This window comes from Balaenoptera borealis, assembly GCF_965194805.1.
Source record: "Balaenoptera borealis genome assembly, chromosome: 3".
In the NCBI taxonomy this organism is placed as follows: Eukaryota; Metazoa; Chordata; class Mammalia; order Artiodactyla; family Balaenopteridae; genus Balaenoptera; species Balaenoptera borealis.
The window spans coordinates 92075249-92096932 of record NC_138866.1 but is presented as its reverse complement, the minus strand read 5'-3'; the positions used below and the strand labels follow the sequence as shown (position 1 = coordinate 92096932).

General features: G+C 34.0%; 2 protein-coding genes across 8 annotated transcripts in view; one reads left to right on the top strand and one right to left on the bottom strand.

Moving 5' to 3' along the window:
• FAM227B (family with sequence similarity 227 member B) overlaps positions 1–21684 on the top strand; it is a 308625-nt gene that overhangs the window by 93467 nt on the left and 193474 nt on the right. The window lies entirely within an intron of this gene.
• The window catches only part of FGF7 (fibroblast growth factor 7), a 62250-nt gene continuing 49626 nt past the window's right edge, over positions 9061–21684 (bottom strand). The window contains exons 3-4 of the mRNA XM_082387982.1: positions 11388–11491; positions 9061–10356 (exon numbers count right to left, since the gene is read on the bottom strand). Of these exons, the coding sequence (XP_082244108.1) occupies positions 10162–10356; positions 11388–11491 (299 nt within the window). The 3' untranslated portion in view covers positions 9061–10161. The remainder of the gene's footprint in view (positions 10357–11387; positions 11492–21684) is intronic.

Here is a 21684-nt window from a genome sequence, read left to right as displayed (position 1 = left end):
TGAATAACAAAATATGGAGACAATAGGAAAACCAGGGATCCAAGAAGCACTGCAGACTTTAGAACCATCTTAGAAAATATGGAATTAGGTGGGAAGCAACGTAAGGCTTTTCAGGGTGTTTAAGGAAGAAACAAAGATAAAGAATCAGGTATAATTCCTAAAAAGTCCTCTCCACCCCTGCTGCCATCATTTAGGTCATTGGTTCTCAAATGCATAGGCCCATTAGAATCTCCTGGAGAGCTTTAAAAATACCAGTGCCTGGGCCCCATCCCAGATATACTGATGCAGTTGGTCTGGGGTGGGGCCTAGGTCTCATTATATATGTATATAAAAAAATCCCAGGTGATTCCAATGTGCAGCTTGCATTAAAATAAATTGTTTTTCAAGTCTGTTTAGGTCTTATCCTCATATGATCTTGGGTAACTTGTGACTGATTACCTCCACCATCTAGGACAAAACTCTATGGCTTGAGGAATTTCAACTGGCGTTTATGATCTTATTCTCTTGAGGTAGGGTGGTGGAGGGGAAGGTTATCTTCATGTTGTGTCTGAAGGCAGGGTCATTTCCTTCATGTAGAGGCAAAGTGATGTTAGTTTTCCACCTACATTAGGAGATCTAAGGAGGCGCAACTCAAGCTAATAGGCAGTGCACACTGTGGTTCAAACCTTTTCTCAGTTATCCTATGTGGCATTGTACCATAAAGTATCCCTCAGGGAAGGATCAAATATGTTGCCACAGAGGATATACCTACTTCGTCTTTCTCTGCTGAATGGCTCACCACACCACTGAAAGCCATGAATTACTTGTTATTAGGCCCTAAAGAATCCTGTCTTTGTGGCAGTGGCCTTAAAAATATTGTTTCTGACTTGTGTTAGTCAGCCTTTAAGATGGCCTCCAGTGATTCCTGCTTTCTGGTTTGTATGCCTTTGTTAATTCCCTCCCCTTGAGTACAGGCAGAAGTGACAAGACACTTCTGAAGATTAGGCTATGAAATACTGTGACTTCTGTTTTGAGCACTCTTTTTCATTCTCTCTGATTCCTTGCTCTGTGGGAAACAAACTGCCATGTTGTAAGTGGAGCTATGGAGAGGCTCAAGTGGCGAAGAAGTGGTATTTCAAACCCACAACCAGTGAGGATCTAAGGTCGATCCCTCTCTGAGTTGAGCATTGAGGTAACAGATAACTGCAGTTCTGGCCAACACCTTGATTGCAGCCTTATAAAAGATTCTAGCTAGAGACACCTAGCTAAACCATGCCCAGGTCCCTAACCGCATTAACTATGAGATAATGAAAACTTGCTGTTTAAGCCATTAAGTTTTAGGATAATTTGTTACACAACAATAGATAACTAATACGTGTCTGGCTGGATTTATCAAGAGAAAGGCCTTCCATCTTCAAGCTAAATGTTATTATTCATTTCACATTTCAATTATTAGACTAAAAGTTCTATTCATATGAAAAGAAAATAAATTTTTATCATCTCATAAATTCAATTTGAGGATTTGGAAACTCCTGAAATTGAAGAGACTAGGACTTTCTCTGTTGCTTTCTGGCAAATCTTCTCAACTCAGGAGAAAGTAAGGAGGACCTTCAAGATGGTGGAGGAGTAAGACATGGAGATCACCTTCCTCCCCACAAATACATCAAAAATACATCTACATATAGAACAACTCCTACAGAACACCTACTGAATGCTGGCATAAGTCCTCAGACTTCCCAAAAGGCAGGAAACTCCCCTGGGTAGGGCAAAAGAAAAAACAGAGACAAAAGAATAGGGACGGGACCTGCACCTCTGGGAGGGAGCTGTGAAGGAGGAAAAGTTACCACACACTAGGAAGCCCTGTCTCTGGTGGAAATGGGGGGGTGCGTGGGGGGCAAGCTTCAGAGCCACAGAGGAGAGTGCAGCAACAGGGGTGCAGAGAGCAAAGCGAAGAGATTCCCGCACAGAGGATCAGTGCCGACCAGCACTCACCAGCCTGAAAGGCTTCTCTGCTCGCCCACCGGGGCGGGTGGGGGCTGGGAGCTGAGGCTCGGGCTTTGGAGTTCAGATCCCAGGGAGAGGACTGGGGTTGGCTGCGTGAACACAACCTGAAGGGGGCTAGTGAGCCACAGCTAACCTGTGGGGAGTCCGGGAAAAAATCTGAAACTGCCTAAGACTCAAGAGACCATTGTTTCGGGGTGTGCGAGGAGATTCAGAACACCGCCTAAACGAGCTTCACAGACGGTGCGAGCCACGGCTATCAGCGCAGATGCCAGAGACGGGCATGAAACACTAAGGCTGCTGCTGCAGCAACCAAGAAGGCTGTGTCTAATTGGTAATTACCATTACTATTAATTGATATTTATTGGACATTCCATCCAAAAACAACAGAATACACTTTCTCCTGAAGTGTTCATGGAACATTCTCCAGGATAGATCATATCTTGGGTCACAAATCAAGCCTTGGTGAGTTTAAAAAAATTGAAATCATATCAAGCACCTTTTCTGACCACAGCGCTATGAGACTAGATATCAATAACAGGAAAAAAACTGTAAAAATACAAATACATGGAGTCTAAACAATACACTACTAAATAACCAAGAGATCACTGAAGAATTCAAGAGGAAACCAAAAAATACCTAGAAACAAATGACAATGAAAACACAACGACCCAAAACCTATGGGATGCAGCAAAAGAAGTTCTAAGAGGGAAGTTTATAGCAATACAATCCTACCTCAAGAAAGAAGAAACATCTCACATAAACAACCTAACTTTAAACCTAAAGCAATTAGAGAAAGTACAAAAAAGAAAAAATCCAGAGTTAGCAGAAGGAAAGAAATCATAAAGATCAGATCAGAAATAAATGAAAAAGAAATGAAGGAAACGATAGCAAAGATCAATAAAACTAAAAGCTGGTTCCTTGAGAAGATAAACAAAATTGATAAACCTTTAGCCAGACTCATCAAGAAAAAAAGGGAGAAGACTCAAACAGAATTAGAAATGAAAAAGAAGTAACAACTGACACTGCAGAAATACAAAGGATCATGAGACATTACTACAAACAACTAAATGCCAACAAAATGGACAACCTGGAAGAAATGGACAAATTCTTAGAAAAGCACAACCTTCTGAGCCTGAACCAGGAAGAAATAGAAAATATAAACAGACCAATCACAAGCACTGAAATTGAAACTGTGATTAAAAATCTTCCAACAAACAAAAGCCCAGGACCAGATGGCTTCACAGGCGAATTCTATCAAACATTTAGAGAAGAGCTAACACCTATCCTTCTCAAACTCTTCCAAAATATAGCAGAGGGTGGAACATTCCCAAACTCATTCTACAAGGCCACCATCACCCTGATACCAAAACCAGACAAAGATGTCACAGAAAAAGGAAACTACAGGCCAATTTTGCATCTATGTGTATCGATACACATAGATGCGAAAATCCTCAACAAAATACTAGCAAACAGAATCCAACAGCACATTAAAAGGATCATACACCATGATCAAGTGGGGTTTATCCCAGGAATGCAAGGATTCTTCAATATATGCAAGTCAATCAATGTGATACTCCATATTAACAAACTGAAGGATAAAAACCATTGATCATCTCAAATAAATGCAGAAAAAGCTTTCAACAAAATTCAACACCCATTTATGATAAAAACCCTCCAGAAAGTAGGCATAGAGGGAACTTACCTCAACATAATAAAGGCCATATATGACAAACCCACAGCCAACATCGTTCTCAATGGTGAAAAGCTGAAACCATTTCCTCTAAGATCAGGAGCAAGACAAGGTTGTCCACTCTCACCACTGTTATTCAACATAGTTTTGGTAGTTTTAGCCACAGCTATCAGAGAAGAAAAAGTAATAAAAGGAATCCAAATAGAAAAAGAAGAAGTAAAGCTGTCACTGTTTGCAGATGACATGATAGTATACAAAGAAATCCTAAAGATGCTACCAAAAAACTACTAGAGCTAATCAATGAATTTGGTAAAGTAGCAGGATACAAAATTAATGCACAGAAATCTCTTGCATTCCTACACACTAATGATGAAAAATCTGAAAGAGAAATTAAGGAAACAATCCCATTTACCATTGCAACAAAAGAATAAAATACCTAGGAATAAACCTACCTAAGGAGACAAAAGACCTGTGCAGAAAACTATAAGACACTGATGAGAGAAATTAAAGATGATACAAACAGATAGAGAGATATACCATGTTCTTAGATTGGAAGAATCAACATTGTGAAAATGACTGTACTACTCAAAGCAATCTACAGATTCAATGCAATCCCTATTAAACTACCAATGGCATTTTTCACAGAACTAGAACAAAAAATTTCACAATTTGTGTGGTAACACAAAAGACCTCAAATAGCCAAAGCAATCTTGAGAAAGAAAAATGGAGCTGGAGGAATCAGGCTCCCGACCTCAGACTATACTACAAAGCTACAGTAATCAAGACAGTATGGTACTGGCACAAATCAGAAATAAAGATCAATGGAACAGGATAGAAAGCCCAGAGATAAACCCACGTACATATGGTCACCTTATTTTTGATGAAGGTGGCAAGAATATACAATGGAGAAAAGACAGCCTCTTCAATAAGTGGTGCTGGGAAAACTGGACAGCTACATGTAAAGGAATGAAATTAGAACCCTCCCTAATACCATACATGAAAATAAACTGAAAATGGATTACAGACCTAAATGTAAGGCCAGACACTATCAAACTCTTAGAGGAAAACATAGGCAGAACACTCTATGACATAAATCACAGCAAGATCCTTTTTGACCCACCTCCTAGAGAAATGGAAATAAAAACAAAAATAAACAAATGGGACCTAATGGAACTTAAAATCTTTTGTACAGCAAATGAAACCATAAACAAGACAAAAAGACAACTCTCAGAATGGGAGAAAATATTTGCAAATGAAGCAACTGAAAAAGGATTAATCTCCAAAATTTACAAGTGCAGCTCAATATCCAAAAACAAACAACCCAATCCAAAAATGGGCAGAAGACCTAAATAGACATTTCTCTAAAGAAGATATACAGATAGCCAACAAACACGTGAAAGGATGCTCAACATCACTAGTCATTAGAGAAATGCAAATCAAAACTAAAGCGAGGTATCACCTCACACCAGTCAGAATGGCCGTCATCAAAAAATCTACAAACAAGAAATGCTGGAGAGGGTGTGGAGATAAGGGAACCCTCTTGTGCTATTGGTGGGAATGTAAACTTATCCAGCCACTATGGAGAACAGTATGGAGGTTCCTTAAAAAACTAAAAATAGAAGTACCATACGACCCAGCAATTCCACTACTAGGCATATACCCTGAGAAAACCATAATTCAAAAAGAGTCATGTACCACAATATTCTTTGCAGCACTATTTACAATAGCCAGGACATGGACACAACCTAAGTGTCCATCGACAGATGGATGGATAAAGAAGATGTGGCACATATATACAATGGAATATTACTCAGCCATAAAAAGAAATGAAATTGAGTTATTTGTAGTGAGGTGGATGGACCTAGAGTCTGTCATTGACAGTGAAGTAAGTCAGAAAGAGAAAAACAAATACCATATGCTAACACATATATATGGAATCTAAAAAGAAAAAAAATGGTTCTGACGAGCCTAGGGGCAGGACAGGAATAAAGATGCAGACGTAGAAAATGGACTTGAGGACATGGGGAGGGGAAAGGGTAAACTGGGACGAAATGAGAGCATGGCATGGACATATATACACTACCAAATGTCAAATAGATAGCTAGTGGGAAGCAGCTGCATAGCACAGGGAGATCAGCTCAGTGCTTTGTGACCACCTAGAGGGGTGGGATAGGGAGGGTGGGAGGGAGATGCAAGAGGGAGGGGATATGGGGATATATGTATACGTATTGCTGATTCACTTTGTTATACAGCAGAAACTAACACCATTGTAAGGCAATTATACTCCAATAAAGGTGTTTAAAAAAAAAAGTACGTTTTCTTGGCAAACCATTCGAAGTTAGAGGATGAGTGGAAGCATATGTGGGCCGGAAGGTACATCACCTTCATTGAAAGCAGCCGCTCTGCTGTATGAATATAGAAGTGGAAAAAAGAGTAGCCTGGGGGTGGGGCAATATAGGGGTAGGAAATTGAGGTACAAACTATTATGTTTAAAATAAGCTACAAGGATATATTGTACAACACAGGGAATATAGCCAATATAATATCTATAAATGGAATATAACCTTCAAAAAGTGTGAATCACTATATTGGACACCTATAACTTACCTAATATTGTATATCAGCTCTCTATCAATTAAAAATAGTAAAGCTTAAAATAAAGAGTAGCCTGGCAACAGTGTTGAAATAGGCATGAAGGTTTAATGAACTATGTCATATTAAGATATGCATTAAGAACTCAAATCAGAGAGACCAATTAATAGATATTCTCTAAAAACTTTTAAGGTGATCATAGAAATGGTCAAGGCTGATAATCATCAGATACCCACAAGTTAGTCACAGTGGCCTGAATCTATTCTAATAGAGCAGTGGTATATTCTAATTGACCAGTAACCACTCATACTCATCATTGAATATTTTTAATGTCACTCTGGTTCATAGTAAACTTTTACAAAAACTTTTGGTTTTCTTTAGCCATGTGTCACCTGCGTGTAAAGTTGAAGTATGAGAGGTACAGGATCTCTTGTGTCTTATTTATGCCCAAGTATATGGCAGTGGGATAGTAGTGTAAATGAAGCCACATGATAAAGCTTACATATCTTTCTGATGCATCACTTTTTCTCACTGGTGTGAATTTTATGCTAAAGCAAACATAAATATATTGTGGAATAAAATGCAAAAATCACATGTGTTTTAAGAGAATGATTTTCAAGAAAATCTGTGTCTTTGGTGGGCTACCTTTGCATTATTCCTTAGACTCTCATTCTCTACCTCTACTACTATTAGTATTTCAGTAGAAAATTGTGAGAGGCTCTGATTTAGGATATTTGTGGATACAGAATTGCTTTTACTATAGCCGGTCCCATAGTCCATCTCTATGTTATTTGTCACTTTAGAGAATCAGAAGGGCAAACTCTAAGAGATGGGAACTAAGAATTTATCTCCAGCATCCCTTCTCTTCTGTCATTAAGTTGAATTTTAGCCAACTCAAAGGCTGATAATTTATATTATAGCATTTTTTATGTAACAATGTTTTAGTTCACTAATTGCATTGAAAGTATCTTTTTTATTACTTCTTTTGTTAACATTTTATATTCTTCTGTTTAATTTTTTCCTTCCTAATTCTTGGCAACCAATGTATTTAACCAATTTTCTCTTTCAAAGAACATTTAGAAAAGGTTACTCTGTTTATCTGGCTATTTTGCACAGTGCTTTCCATTTGTAAGTAAAGAGGTGCATTTAAAAGTTGAATAGGAGTCAGAATTAGAAATTTCATCATTTTTTTCCTCCTTTTGAGTCAAATATGACAGTATAGACTATTATATATGAAGTGAAGTGCCAAAACATGTCACATTTGCATGCAAATATAAAGGTTATATGTCAATAGGAATAATTTTTTTAAAAGACCACTAACTAATAATCCTAATCATCCAAGAGCAGGAAGTACATGCTGAATGACCTAGACTCTTGTGGCGGCTCTGAACCTAACCAGCTATGTGATTTGGGATCTGTTACAATCTCAATTTCCTGGTCTACAAATGAATAGTAAGGACTAAGGCCACTTGCAGTTTTTAGATTCTTGAATTCTAAGTGTATGTAACTAGTGAAGATTTTATTTTCTAAAATTTTCATGTTAAGTGTAAAAAAAAGGGGGGGAGGGAGGATAAAGAATTATAAGTAAGTGTTTCTAGAAACACTACTGGATTGGACTTACTGCTAAATGTTGGTTAATTCAGCGTTGCTTTGTAATTTGTTCATAACTATAACTCTATAGTCAGAGTATTTGGTCCTAATATAGCTCATATCTTATATACATACACACTGTTTCTGTTTAAATTTCCATATAATCATGTTTGCACCCTAACTTTTTAAAATAAAGTACGGTTAGTCTCATTATGAATTTTCTTTGATACTCAAACATTGAGTGAATTCATATAAAAAATTGATTATGGACAGACACTCTGCTAGACACTAAGGAAACAAATATGAAAAACATAGGTCCTCAAAAAAAAAAAAAAAAACCACATAGGTCCTCTTCTGCTCTCAGTATGTTCACAAGACACCAGTAACAGAAGCCTGATCTAGGAACCTAGGCTAGCAAGGCCCTTGAATCATACAACAGTTAATATCATTCATGGCATTTCCCCAGAGTATATCTGAGGAAGGGCAATTCTTTCTAGCTTCCTGCAGCCTCATCATGTAGGTTGAGTCACAAGAAAATCAAATGAACCTGTTATTTCTGTTAACTTAGCCTTTTCATGTAACTCTCTCTTATAAATGTATTATCAGATAATATTTGTATAAAATAAAGGGACTAAAAAGGCAAATACTTTGAAATTAAAACCACCCTTATTAGCATACCACCAATTTAATTTAGATAAATGTTGGCCTTCTACTGATGAACAATAAAGTGCTAACAAGATCTGCCAATGCCAGAATTATGAAGTAGAAATTTATCTTTCCAATAAGTCCATTATCTGTAGCCTGGCCTCAAGCCTTCATTGCTATTCAGGGCCTCAAATCCCTAAGTATAGACTCTACTTTGAGCATTGTGCTCTTGCCATTGAACAGGAAAACAACTTTCAATGCTGCCATATTTTGAATGGCAGAGATTTCTAGAGATTAGAAAAACTACTAACTTTAAATATGCATATTTTTTAAATGTTGTACTATTCTACTCATGAACTCAAATATAGTTTAACTTTAAAATCCTGTAAGTTCTTTTATCTACAGTGATTTTACTTATAAGATCCAATTTAGTTGACAAGAGTATGTGGCAAAACATATTTCACATTTTTGTATTGTTCCCTGTGAGACGTCTATTGTAAGAATTGCTGCAGGCTGTCATTTTTGTCTGCTGTCCAGGATTTGCTGGCCTGAGTACTGTGTACTAGACTTGGTGTTGCTCATGAGGGGGAGGGGGAACTTGCAATTGAGCCAGACGGTTTTGTTATTGCTTTAGAATTAAAAGCATATGAAACAGATACAGCTTATTAAGGTTTTTTTTTTTTTATAAATAACATAAACTTAAATAACAAAACAGTAAAGTTCAAATACAACTTAAAATAGAGTTTAATGCAGTAACCACAGGAAAAAAGCATGATTATTTGTGGGAAGAACATTATTAAAAGCCATATTCCCGAATATGAATTATACAAAAGATAGATTATGTTACTTGAAAAAAACATAAAAGATTTTTGAATTTTACTTTTAGGGATTATAAAATGTTATTTTGTGGTGAGTGAGATGAAGTACAGTATTATCATCATTATTGCTATTTTATATACAAGATTTTTGAAAACATCCTTTAAGCAATACCCTTTCAATTGGGAGCAGCATTAGGAATTTTGTTCTTGTTAATAGGTACAAGCATGTTCTAATCTTATACTCTTGTAAAACTACCTCTTTGATTCATTTCCATAATAGAATTTTTGAGAATATTCCTTCTTTTCTGATTAGAATTTAAGTGGTTCATAATTTTTCACTAGAAATCATTCAGATACTGCTCATCTTCCATGGTTAGTGTTGGCTTGATTATCTGACAAATCATTCCAGCAGCTTTTAGGTCTGACACATCTTATATAACATCATCTGCATTATTATTATTATAGCAGCCATTTTATAAGCAGATAGGAATATTTAAATAATCATTATCAGATAATCAAATCTAACATAGTCTTAAGGGTAAATTAATTTAAGAAAAAAACATTACTATTACTGACATCATGATTGTACAACCAGTTTTACAATTTTTTACAACTTTTAGTTACTAAATCTGATTTTTGTGTATATTTTTTCAAATCTTTCTTTAATGCAGTCTCTTAAAATAAACATAAATGCGCAAGTCCAGCTTGATCAGTTTTTCAGTAGTTTTCCAGCCTTTCTTGGTTACTTAAAAAAAAAAAAAAAAAGAAAAGAAAAAAAGGAAGAAAACAGTCCACTTAAAGAAATCTCCCTGCTGGAACTGGTTTCTTATATGCCATATATGATTAGGTTATTGCCATAGGAAGAAAGTGGGCTGTTTTTTGTTCTTTCTTCGTTTTTTTCCCTCTTACAGGAACCCCCTTTTGATTTAAGGCAACAAACATTTCTCCTCCACTGTGTGTCCATTTAGCTGATGCATATGTGTTGTAGTGGTTTTCCAGAATTAATTCTTTGAAGTTACAATCTTCATTGCATTCTTTCTGCAAAGAACAACAAACAAACAACATTATCCAAATGATTTTTGGAGGGACTCAATTAGACAAAGAATAAGCAGTAATCTTTGGTAGAATTAAAACATACATGACTTTTTTTGAGCAGGCATAATGCAGTTTATTATACATACTTAGCATATTTGAAAAAGGATTAAATTTTTTAAAAGATAAAATGATACACATTTAGTTATGCAACATAGTTTCAAACATGTAGCTTTTTGGCAGTCAGTTGCTACTTTTCTTAAGTATTAAGAGTTATTTCCCCCTAATTAGCAGCTCTCATATTACTATGCCCAAGTCACTCTTTCCCTAACACTGACATTTTGATACAACTAGCAGAGCCTCTGCCTCCCTCAGCTGAAGGACATATTTCACAACTTTTTTTCATTTACTATTACACTGCCTGTGATAGTGATGGAAAATAAAAAGTTAATTTGTTCATCCATCCAACTATTCATTCATTCACTTAAACCTGTATTTTTATGTAGTCTGTGCCAGGAATACAAAGGAAAGTCAATTATACTTTGTTATAGTGGGATAAACTGTTGCATATTTCATGTTATAATAAAGTGGGAACAATGGGAATGCTTACAGTTCAAAGCCCGTGATTGTGAGATTGATGTTGATAAACAAACGTCTGGATTTTTTTTCCCCAAGAATTTTCATGTCAGCAAAGTGCACATTGGGTGAACTTTAACAAAAAGAGCTTTAATACTGACAGATGGACATTTTAGATTTTTAGAATCTAAAGTACAAATGGAATTTTAGAGCTGGAAGGATCCTTAGAGGTCAGTTAATCTGACTTGTTTTACAGATGAAGAAACCAAAGTCCAGAGAACTTAAGCAAATTGTCCAAGATCACACAGAAAATTTAATTCTTAAGTATAAAATATTTTAATGAAATCATTGAATTATGTAGTTTGAGAGGAATTAATTTCATTTTTACTTTTCAGAAAGGGAAGATATTTTTGACAAAAATAAGTTTGAGAAATTAAGTCTAAGCTATCAATTATCAATACCTTTGCATAGAGTTTTCCTTCCTTGTTCATTGCAAGATAATATTCACTTTCCACTCCTTTGATTGCTACAATTCCAACGGCCACTGTCCTGATTTCCATGATGTCTGCAAGGAATCACAGAAAGATATGTCAGTTATTCACTCAGCTTTGCAGATTATCCAAGAATGACCATTTGTCCTTATTTCTGTTTCATTTGGAAGTTAAGATTATTAATGTGATTATTTACTCAGCCTGAGACCCCCATCCACCCATAACATGTACACACAAACACCAGATTAGTCCTTATTAAATGTGGGAAGTGCGAACTATTGATTTTTTATTTTGTAGAAAAAGATGTTTGAATTCAAAAAAAAGAGTTACATATTTGAATTTAGCTTTTTCTTCTCTAGAATTACAGTTCTAATTTACTATAATAATAATAATAACATCAATAATACCTAATGTTTACTGAATTTATACCACATGCAAAGGATTGTTTTAGCACTCATGTATTAATACATGTACTTATCACCAAGACTATAAGGCAAGTACTCATATTATCTCCAGTTTACAGATCAAGAAACTCAGGTACAAAGAAGTAATTTGCCCAAATTCTAAGCTTGTAAGTGGCAGAAGTGGAATTTGAACCCAAAAGGTCTGGCTCTTAATCATTATATAATGCTATGAAAGTATATAATTAGCTAACATCTTTAATTTTCTACTTAAACTTTATATTAATAATTAGCGCTGACAGAATATTTCTTGAATATACTAAAAATGAATAAAATTCCGATTAAAGCAATTGTAAATGATGGTAAACAACCAACTACCTTTAAAAAATTAAATATTTTATTTTGATTTACTTTTTAAAATTTTTATTAGAGTACGGTTGATTTACAATGTTGTATTAGTTTCAGGTGTATAACAAAGTGAATCAGTTATACATATACATATATCCACTCTTTTTTAGATTCTTTTCCCATATAGGCCATTACAGAGTACTGAGTAGAGTTCTCTGTTCTATACAGTAGGTCCTTATTAGTTATCTATTTTATATATAGTAGTGTGTATATGTCAATCCAGTCTACCAATTTATCCCTCCCCTCCCTTACCCCCTGGTAACTATAAGTTTGTTTTCTACATCTGTAATTCTGTTTCTGTTTTGTACATAAGTTCATTTGTACCCTAAAAAATATTAAATATTTTAAACTGATAGTGAGTTTTTTGATAATGAAAACACAGTCTAAAACCAAATTATGAGTCCTGCTCATATAATATTTTATAACTTTACACCATTTAATTAATTTTTTAACCATTATTGAAATTGCCACAAGAATGTTAACTTACTGTTTCATTATATATCATTTCCTAAAGTGCTGTATTTTAATGACTCTAACTACTGTAAAAAACTCTCAATTTTTTTAAATGGTGTAGAAATTAAAAGTTTAGTGAACCATTTTATGTAACTACTGTTAATTATACTTTCAACTTGAGACATTCTCTTTCTTGCGCTTAACATAATGCAAAGAAAATTCCAAGTGAAAATTATCTGCATAAATCAAGTTTCCAGAAGCTGTTTTCTAAAATATTCACTTAAGTGGAGGAAATTCTAATTTTTTATTCCATGCCTTCACTTCATCCTCTTATTTATTCTTCTGGCTTCAGTTTTCCTATCTGGAGAATAAAATTTTTACCCATTTCATCAGGATTAATGTAGCCTAGTTAATATGTGTTATCTGTTTCCAATATATGCTGCATATAGAAACCATTTTCCCACTATACTATGCTTAGCACTAGTCAGAGCTCATCCAATTGAGAGTTCTACAGCTGCTCATCTAGAAATTGAGGTCTATGAAGAAAATGCAAAGGAATGGATATTTATCTTTTAAAGTATTTATGAAGCATTGTCAGAATGCATAGAACTGTATGGTAATTTTAGGATACAAATTAAGAAAAACAGCACTGGTTTCTGAACTAGAAGTTAAAATCTAGTATAAACAGCAAAACATATATGTCAACACACACATAGATACACCTTAATTAAAAGAAAAGTAAACTTCTGGAGACACAGCCCTGAAGGAGAGGCTAAGGGAAATGTTAACAATTGCTTACAAGCATGTGAAGGATGTGTTGCTGATGCATTCATGCAAAATTCAACAAATCTTCAGTGAGAGCCAGTTCTGTGCTAGGCTCAATTCAGAGACAAACCCTGCCCTCTTGGAGCACTTTATGTGGCAGCTAACTCTTCTTGTTCAGCAAAGGAAGATCAAAGGGAAATAATTTATTACGCAGCAGAATCCAAATAGGTTAAGTTTATATCAATACAATGAAGAATACTAAAGAAATTCACTGATTCAACCAATTTGCAATACCTTCAAAATTGAGTAAATATATCTATTTAAAAACACACAGAATAGTTGATTTCTAAAGATCTTACCACTGTAAAATGTTTTGAAGTCAGTTTTTTCCTTCTAGTCCCTTTCTCCTGCTATTTCCCTCTTTATTCAATATTTTCTCTTAGAAAGGAGAGTACTGATGCATAGGCTTAGGGTATCTTTCATGCTCAGTTTTAATTAGGGAATGAAATCTGTCATGTTTGCTGGCTTTTTCGTTTATAGACCAACTGTCTACAAAATATAACTATAGAATGATAGAGGTATTGTTGATTATGCTATGTGGACACTTTCCCTTCAGGCTCAGTCATGACAATATATTCATATTGTCCCATCTCTAAACCCTTTTCCTCTATCCCCTGCCTGCCCGTTGCCCACCATATTTTTGTTACACTCTGACACTCAACAGGTGATAAACATTGTTAATCTTATCCCTCCACACATTGGGGTTAAGGACATCAAAAAATCTTTAGATTTTTAACAACCCAATTAAAAAACGGGCAAATTGTCTGAACAGATACCTTACCAAAGTAGATACACAGTTGGCAAATAAGCATATGAACAGATGTTCAATCTTTAAAGATTCTACTTTTAACCAGGATGAGGACAGACTTGAAAATGGCAAGGTTCCTGACACAGTAATATTCTATATTGTTTGATGTATTTAAAAAATCATTTCACTAGGAAATCAACAGACCTAAAAATATATTGCTTGGAAGAGCATTAAGTAGTACTGGCAGAATTAATACACTATCAATCCTGACTTTCTGGTCTGTTTTGCCCCGTGTGCTGTGCCCTTTTTTATTCAAGAAAACCCAAGAATGAAGAAACTAAAGTTATCATTCTTTCATTTAAGTACAGAGTAGGAAGTAGTGTTCCTACAGATTTTAAAGTGTTTTAACTTTCCTGTTTTCAAAAAAAGTTTTTATTAAGAATTTATTTTTTAGAGAAGTTTTAGGTTCACAGCAAAATTGAAGGGAAGGTACAGAGATTTCCCATCTACCCCCTGCTCCCACACATGCATAGCCTCCCCGGTTATCACATCCCCCACCAGAGTGGTACAGCTGTTATAATTAATGAACCTACATTGACCATCATTATCAACCACAGCCCATAGTTTACTTTATGGTTTACTCTTGGTGTTTGGACACGTATCATCATTTTTGTATCATACAGAGTATTTTTACTGCCCTAAGAGTCCTCTGTTCTCGGCCTGTTCATTTCTCTCCCTTACCCGCAACTCTTGGAGACCACTGATCTTTTCACTGTCTCCATGGTTTTGCTTTTTCCAGAATGTTATATAGTTGGAATCATAGAGTATGTAGCCTTTTCAGGTTGGCTTCTTTCACTTAGTAATATGCATTTAAGGTTCCTCCATGTCTTTTCATGAGTTAGCAGAAAAAAAATTCTTAGTGTTTGATCACGTAAAAATCCACCAATCCCAGCTCCTTCAATATTTCTTTTCCCTGAACCTTTTAAGATTTATATTTAAAAGTTTTGGGGGGCCATATATTAATATAGATGTTCTAGCATGATAACTAAGAATTATTTTAAAGTTGAAAATAAGTGGAAACAGTGGCTTAATGTTTATTAGGCCACTCAGAACATTTAATTTTGTCCTCGACCAAATATACTTTCTTGGGCACGTTAAAACTAAGAATTGGTACCAAAAAAGAAAAACATTTTAATGTTAAATGACTTTTATGATTTTCTGTCAAGCTGGGATTGTTAGATGGAAAATCTTCACCGTTATATATTTATATTACATTCAAGGCTATAGATTCCATTCATTTTTATATCATAGAAGTACATCCAAATACATACATACATGTACACAAAAAATACATCTCGTATTTCCAAAATAAAGAACTCTTAAAACTCAACAATAAACAAATAAGCAACCCAGTTAAAAAGTGGGCAAAAGGTCTGAACAGATGTCTCATCAAAGAAAATACACAGATGGCAAATAAGCATATGAAAATATGCTCAACATTATATGTCATTAGGGACTTACAGAATAAAACAACGAGATACCACTACACAACTATTAGAATGACTGAAATTTTTTAAGATACCATGTGCAGACAAGGATGCAGAGCAACTGGAACTGCCATTCATTGCTAGTGGGAATGTAAAGTGGTACAGCCACTTTGGAAAACAGTTTGGTTTCTTACTGAATGCTAAATATACTCTTATCATACAATCCATCAATCCTGCCATAAGTGTTTATACAATTGAGCTTAAAACTTAAGTCCACAACAGAGTTTTATTCTAAACCATCAAAACTAGAAGCAACCAAAATGCCCTTTAGCATATGAATGGATAAGCTACGGTACATATGCGCTTTGGAATATTTTTCAGCGATAAAAGGAAATGAGCTATCAAGACACAAAAAGATACAGAGGAACCTTCAGTGCATATTGCTAACTGAAAGAAGTCAGTCTGAAAGACTCCATACTGTGTGATTCCAGTTGTATGACACTCTGGAAAAGGCTAAACTATAGAGACAGTAAAATGATTAGTTGTTGCCAGGGACTTGGGAAGAGGGCAGTAGGATGAAAATGTGAAGCATGGGATTGTTAAGGCAGTGAAACTGTTTTATATGATACTGTAATAGTGGATACATGATATTATACATTTGTCAAAACACATAGAACTATACAAGGCAAAGAGTGAACTTTAGTGTAGACTATGGAGTTTAGTTAACAATATGTAATTACTGATTCATTAATTGTAACAGATATACCACACTAATGCAAAATGTTAACAGTAGAGGGACTGTGTGGGGAAGTGGTAGTGGTATGTAGGGACTCTACTATCTACTCATTTTTTCCTGTAAATCTAAAACTGTTCTAAAGAAAAGTCTATTAATTTAAAAAATACAGTCTAGATTTTAATTAATAATATTATATGATTGAGTATATAAGAAACTATAGAGTTGACGCTTAAACATAGCAGGAATTAGGGCACCGACCCTGACAGAGTAGAAAATCCATGTATCAGAGTCGGCCCTCTGTATCTGTAGGTTCCGCATCCACAGGTTCAACCAACCGCAGATCATGTACTACCTTAGTACATATTTATTGGAAAAAAAAATCATTTATAAGTGGACTAACACAGTTCAAACCCATTTTGTTCAAGAGTCAACTGTAGTGGAACTTTTTATGATTTATTCTTATCCCAAATATGTAGTACTTCTGGGGTTTGTTATTAATTACTACTAATAATGTCTTTGGTGATGGATTAAGAACTGCTTACCACGTTAATGACTTCTCTTTGTGAAATATGGACAGTTACAAGGAGTAAGTTTACAATGCAAACACACTTTGGGAAGTGTAGGAAATACAAATATTCTATATACAGACCACTACTACACTCGTGTGTGATATCTCTCAGGTGTATTGGGGTAGAAAAATAACTGAGGTCCAGGAATATTTTAGAAACCTGATCTGGTGACTTTAATTGTGATGTCATCAAAATATCTGGATATTAATAAAATACATATCAAAATTCAGTTAGTATTTCCTCCTACAGAAAACAAAAATGAATGATACCCAGCAGTATATGCCAAATGCTAAAAAGAACAGGATGGAAAATCAATTCAACCATTATTCAGAAGAAAGAGGTGTTACATATCCTAGGTGGTCAAGGAAGGATTTGAGGAACAGATAGAACTTGAATTACATCTTAAAGGATAGATAAGGTTGACATAGGTAGAATGGAAACGTCATGCTAATTGATAAATAAAAGTATATGTAAGATAGTAGAGTCAACGATTCGTAAGTTATTTTCAGAAGATTGAAATTAGAGCTATCTGTCTGGAGTAGGAAACGTATCAAAGAGATAGAAAAAGGTGGAAAAGGAGTTAGGATGAGATTGTTGAGGGCCTTGATTGCCAATTTAAGGAATTTTGACTTTTGTTTGTAGACAATGAGGAGTCATCGAAGGTTTGAAATTTGAAAAATGTCAGGATATAAATTGTGTTTTAGAAAAATTAATTGGATGTGCAGAGTAGTTAGAGAAAATTACTAGACTTGTATAAGCCTGATTTTCTTCCTCTGCTAATAGTATGAGTTGACCCATAATGGGCTATTGTTGTGATTTTTAAGTTAATAGATAAATATTTTCAAAATGTCTCAGTTTAACTTCGAATACAGGAAGTATCAGTAGTTATAACCCATATGAACAGAAGCTCTTTGGTGTCCTCAATAATTTTTATGAGTGTTAAGTTGTCTCAAGTCTAAAAAGTTTGAAAACACCTTTTCTAAATTAATTTTATTTCTCCTGGTCTGTTTAGTTGCAGTTTGTACTTTGTATATTGTACCCTTATTATTGTAGGTTAAATAGTTTTGGCCACTTCATATATCTTTCTACATACATAGGTTTATAAATAAAATCTCCATGGCACATGCATACAGAAATGCTCAATATATTCCAAAATGTCTGGAGAATTTCTTAATGATATTTTAAAACATCAAGTTGCAAATTATAATTAAATTATGTAAGTAAATAGTAAAACATGTAAAACATTTGTTTGATCACCTTGGTTACTAGTTTAATGTTAGTATGGTTTTAATTAAAGAGTAAGGCTAAGAAATGTATTTACACTGCTCTGATTTTTGTACACTGTTACAATTACAAGAACAGGAAAGAATTTTTCTAAATATGTGTTGTGTATTTGACACATTAAAATCCTGTATCTTAGTGTTATATTTTTTACATATCCTGCATGTGATTGCTCCAATTGTTATTAAACTTGTGTGTGTGCATACACACGCAATATTGTAAATTCAAAAGAATTGACTTCAAAGAACAATAGACTCTTGATTCTGTATACTGTGTCTCTCTTGGACATCTTCAGTCCCTCCCTTCATTGCCTTTTGATTACAAAAATCCACTTTCCAAATTTTTCTCTCAATAAGGCTGTTTTAAGATATTCATAGACCCTAAGTACTACTATTTCCCAAGACCACCCTATACCAATCTAACATTAAAATACATCCATATTTCTCATTAGATACAATATTTTATAACTTTTAAAGTTTTATACAAATTTTCTTTTGAAATTACTTGGCCGAAAGTAACTCATTTTATTTATCATTTGCTATCAACTTTCTGCAAATATTGTACATTCTAGGGAGTTCTTGCAAAGTGAAAAAAAATTATCAAATTGTTTTCAAATGTTATGAAAAATATTGATAAATTTAATAAATAATGAAGTTGGCTTGATATATTTTATAAGTTAAATATTTGCTAATCTCTTTTTATTTTTTTGTCAAATTTTACTGTCAATATCTAAATTTCAAAGGTTTAAATATATTTGTAAGCTTGATGTTTTCACAGGCTCTAGGCTCTGTGCCTATGGGCCAAATGAATAAAATGTCCCTGCCCTTAACTCTGAAATCTTTTCAAAAGACTATCCCGCTTCCTTTTCACTAGCACCGAATTTCTTGAACGTGTAGACTATATCTGCTCACTTTTCCTCAATTTAACACTTGCATTCTAACTTTTAATCTGTTTAATGGCTTTATCTCTTCAAGGCCATCAATGACCTCCTCAGCGCCAAATTCAAGAGTTTTTCTGTAGTCATAAATTTCTTCTCTGCATCTTTTGGCACTCTCAACATCCCTAGTTCTATTCCTAATTCTCACTGTTTCTCTAATCCTGCACTACCTTGATCTATTAATTTATTTTAAAATGGTTAATTTTTGTGTAGCCATATCTATGTATCTTTTTCGATAATTTATTGTATTTTTTTATGCTTAAAAGTATTTTTTACATTCCACTATCTGAAATACATTTTATTCTAGCTTTTGTAATTTAAGTTTTAAATATATCTCTTAAATTCATCTGGAATTAATTTTGGGATATGATGTGAGATGAAACTCTAAACTGATATTTTATTCCTGCAAATAGCTAGCTAATTTTTTCAATATTAGTTATTAAATATGTCATTACATTTTTTACTGATGCAATGCCTCTCTTTTACCTTACATTGGCTATCTTGTTTTGTCCCATTGATGTATGTATCTGTCTGCTATGTACCCACACTAATTTATTGTAGGTTACCAATTCTGAAGTGACTCATTACATTTATAGGTAGCTCTGATCCTAGGTGTTACTAAATACTCTCAGATATATCCTCTAAAGCTATGCAGAATAAATCAAAACCTTTTCCACATAACACCCCTTCAAAGAGATGAAGACATTGGTCATGCCCCTCCATCAGGCAAAGCATCTGTAGTTTCTTCAGCCATACCTTATACTGCATGGATTCCAGACTCTTCACCAGTTACATTACTTACTTAAAACCAGTTTCTCAGCAAGAACTAGATCTATATAGATAGCCCAAGACAGAATACTGTTCATTATTTCCCTTAATATAGACCATAAACTACAGTAATATAATCTCACCATCTTCCTTAAGAATATTTTTAATCATTTCATTAATTTGGAGTACTGATATAATAAAAAGTGTGCATATCAAAAAGAAATTTTATTTCAGATTAGCATATTTTCAAGGTTATTTTATAAAGTTTAAGTAAAATAATAATTCATATTTTATATATAAAGACAAATATCAGATATCCCTTTTAACACGATTTATTTCTTTATTTTTAAAGCATGCTTTGAGGAAAAAAAATTTCAAAATGATCTTATGTGGTATGTGCAGAATTGAAATGTATTAAATTAAATGTAGATTAAAATATGAATGTCATAGTGTTAAAGGTGACAAAATACACTTTGCTACTCCGATCTGATTAATAGAATACTTCTATGCTTTTAAAAGATTAGGTCATTTATTTTTACAATTTCATCTAGTTTTTAAATGGTGAGGTAGGAGAAATAGTGTAGTAGTGCTCCACAAATAGAGTACTGCAGATAGAGAGAGTCATTATACCCCCAAAATAGTGAAGCCAACTCCAGTATGATTGTCACAGTATTTTCTGCAACATACGAAATTATAGCAAATATTCATTGAGTGTTTACTATTGCCAGACCCCATTCTAGGCACTGGGATTTTACCGATCTAGAGAAGAGTATCTAAAAGTGAATTGTGGAGTTATCTTTATGCTTCTTATTAGCTTATATTTAACTCATCCTTTATGCTTCCTATTATTAACTGACAGCCTGTTAAGGTTATAAATTTATCACCGTATGACAATGAGTGAACATATTTATATAATAGTGAAAACCATCATGATTTGATTATGTAGTGAAAGGATTAGTTAACTAAGTCATGAGCAAATTTGTCTCATCTCTGTAATTGCCAGGCATCTATATTTGATATGTCTGTGTAGGCACTCAAACCATTCTTTTCTAAAGTAGAAAAATATAAAATTGATTTTTTACAAAAATATATAGAAGTTGGGAGAAGATTATGCCTTTAGTTAACTTAATCTGCCAAGCACCTTGGAAACTGCTGGGTGATATACTTAAAATCACTGGAGAAATGATTAGTTGAATTTTTTAATTCAACCTAAGATTATGTTAACTATTTTAGAAGCAGTGACACATTGATGGCTTATATTGAGGTTGTAAAGTGCACAAGACTTTATTCATGTAAGTAAATCACATCGCCATTTTGTCATCATGTGATTTTTTTTTACTAAAGTTCAGGTCTTTATATTTCTGTCTAATATTCAATATCCCTGTCTGTCAGATGTTTAAAGTTTTAATTCAGCCACCTTAAATCCTATTTGTAAATTGATACGGAATAATTACAAGTAAATGATACATGAGTATATTAGAAAAGTATGATACCCGACATATTAGCTATTCCTTTCATTTATTTGTCATCAGCAAATTTGAGAGATGTCTTCATCTCTAATGTGCAATGTTATGTAGCTCTTTTCCATCTTCTATTAATCATTGCACTTTGCGCTTTTTTACACCCATTAGAAGTTATAAGTTTTGATCCTAGC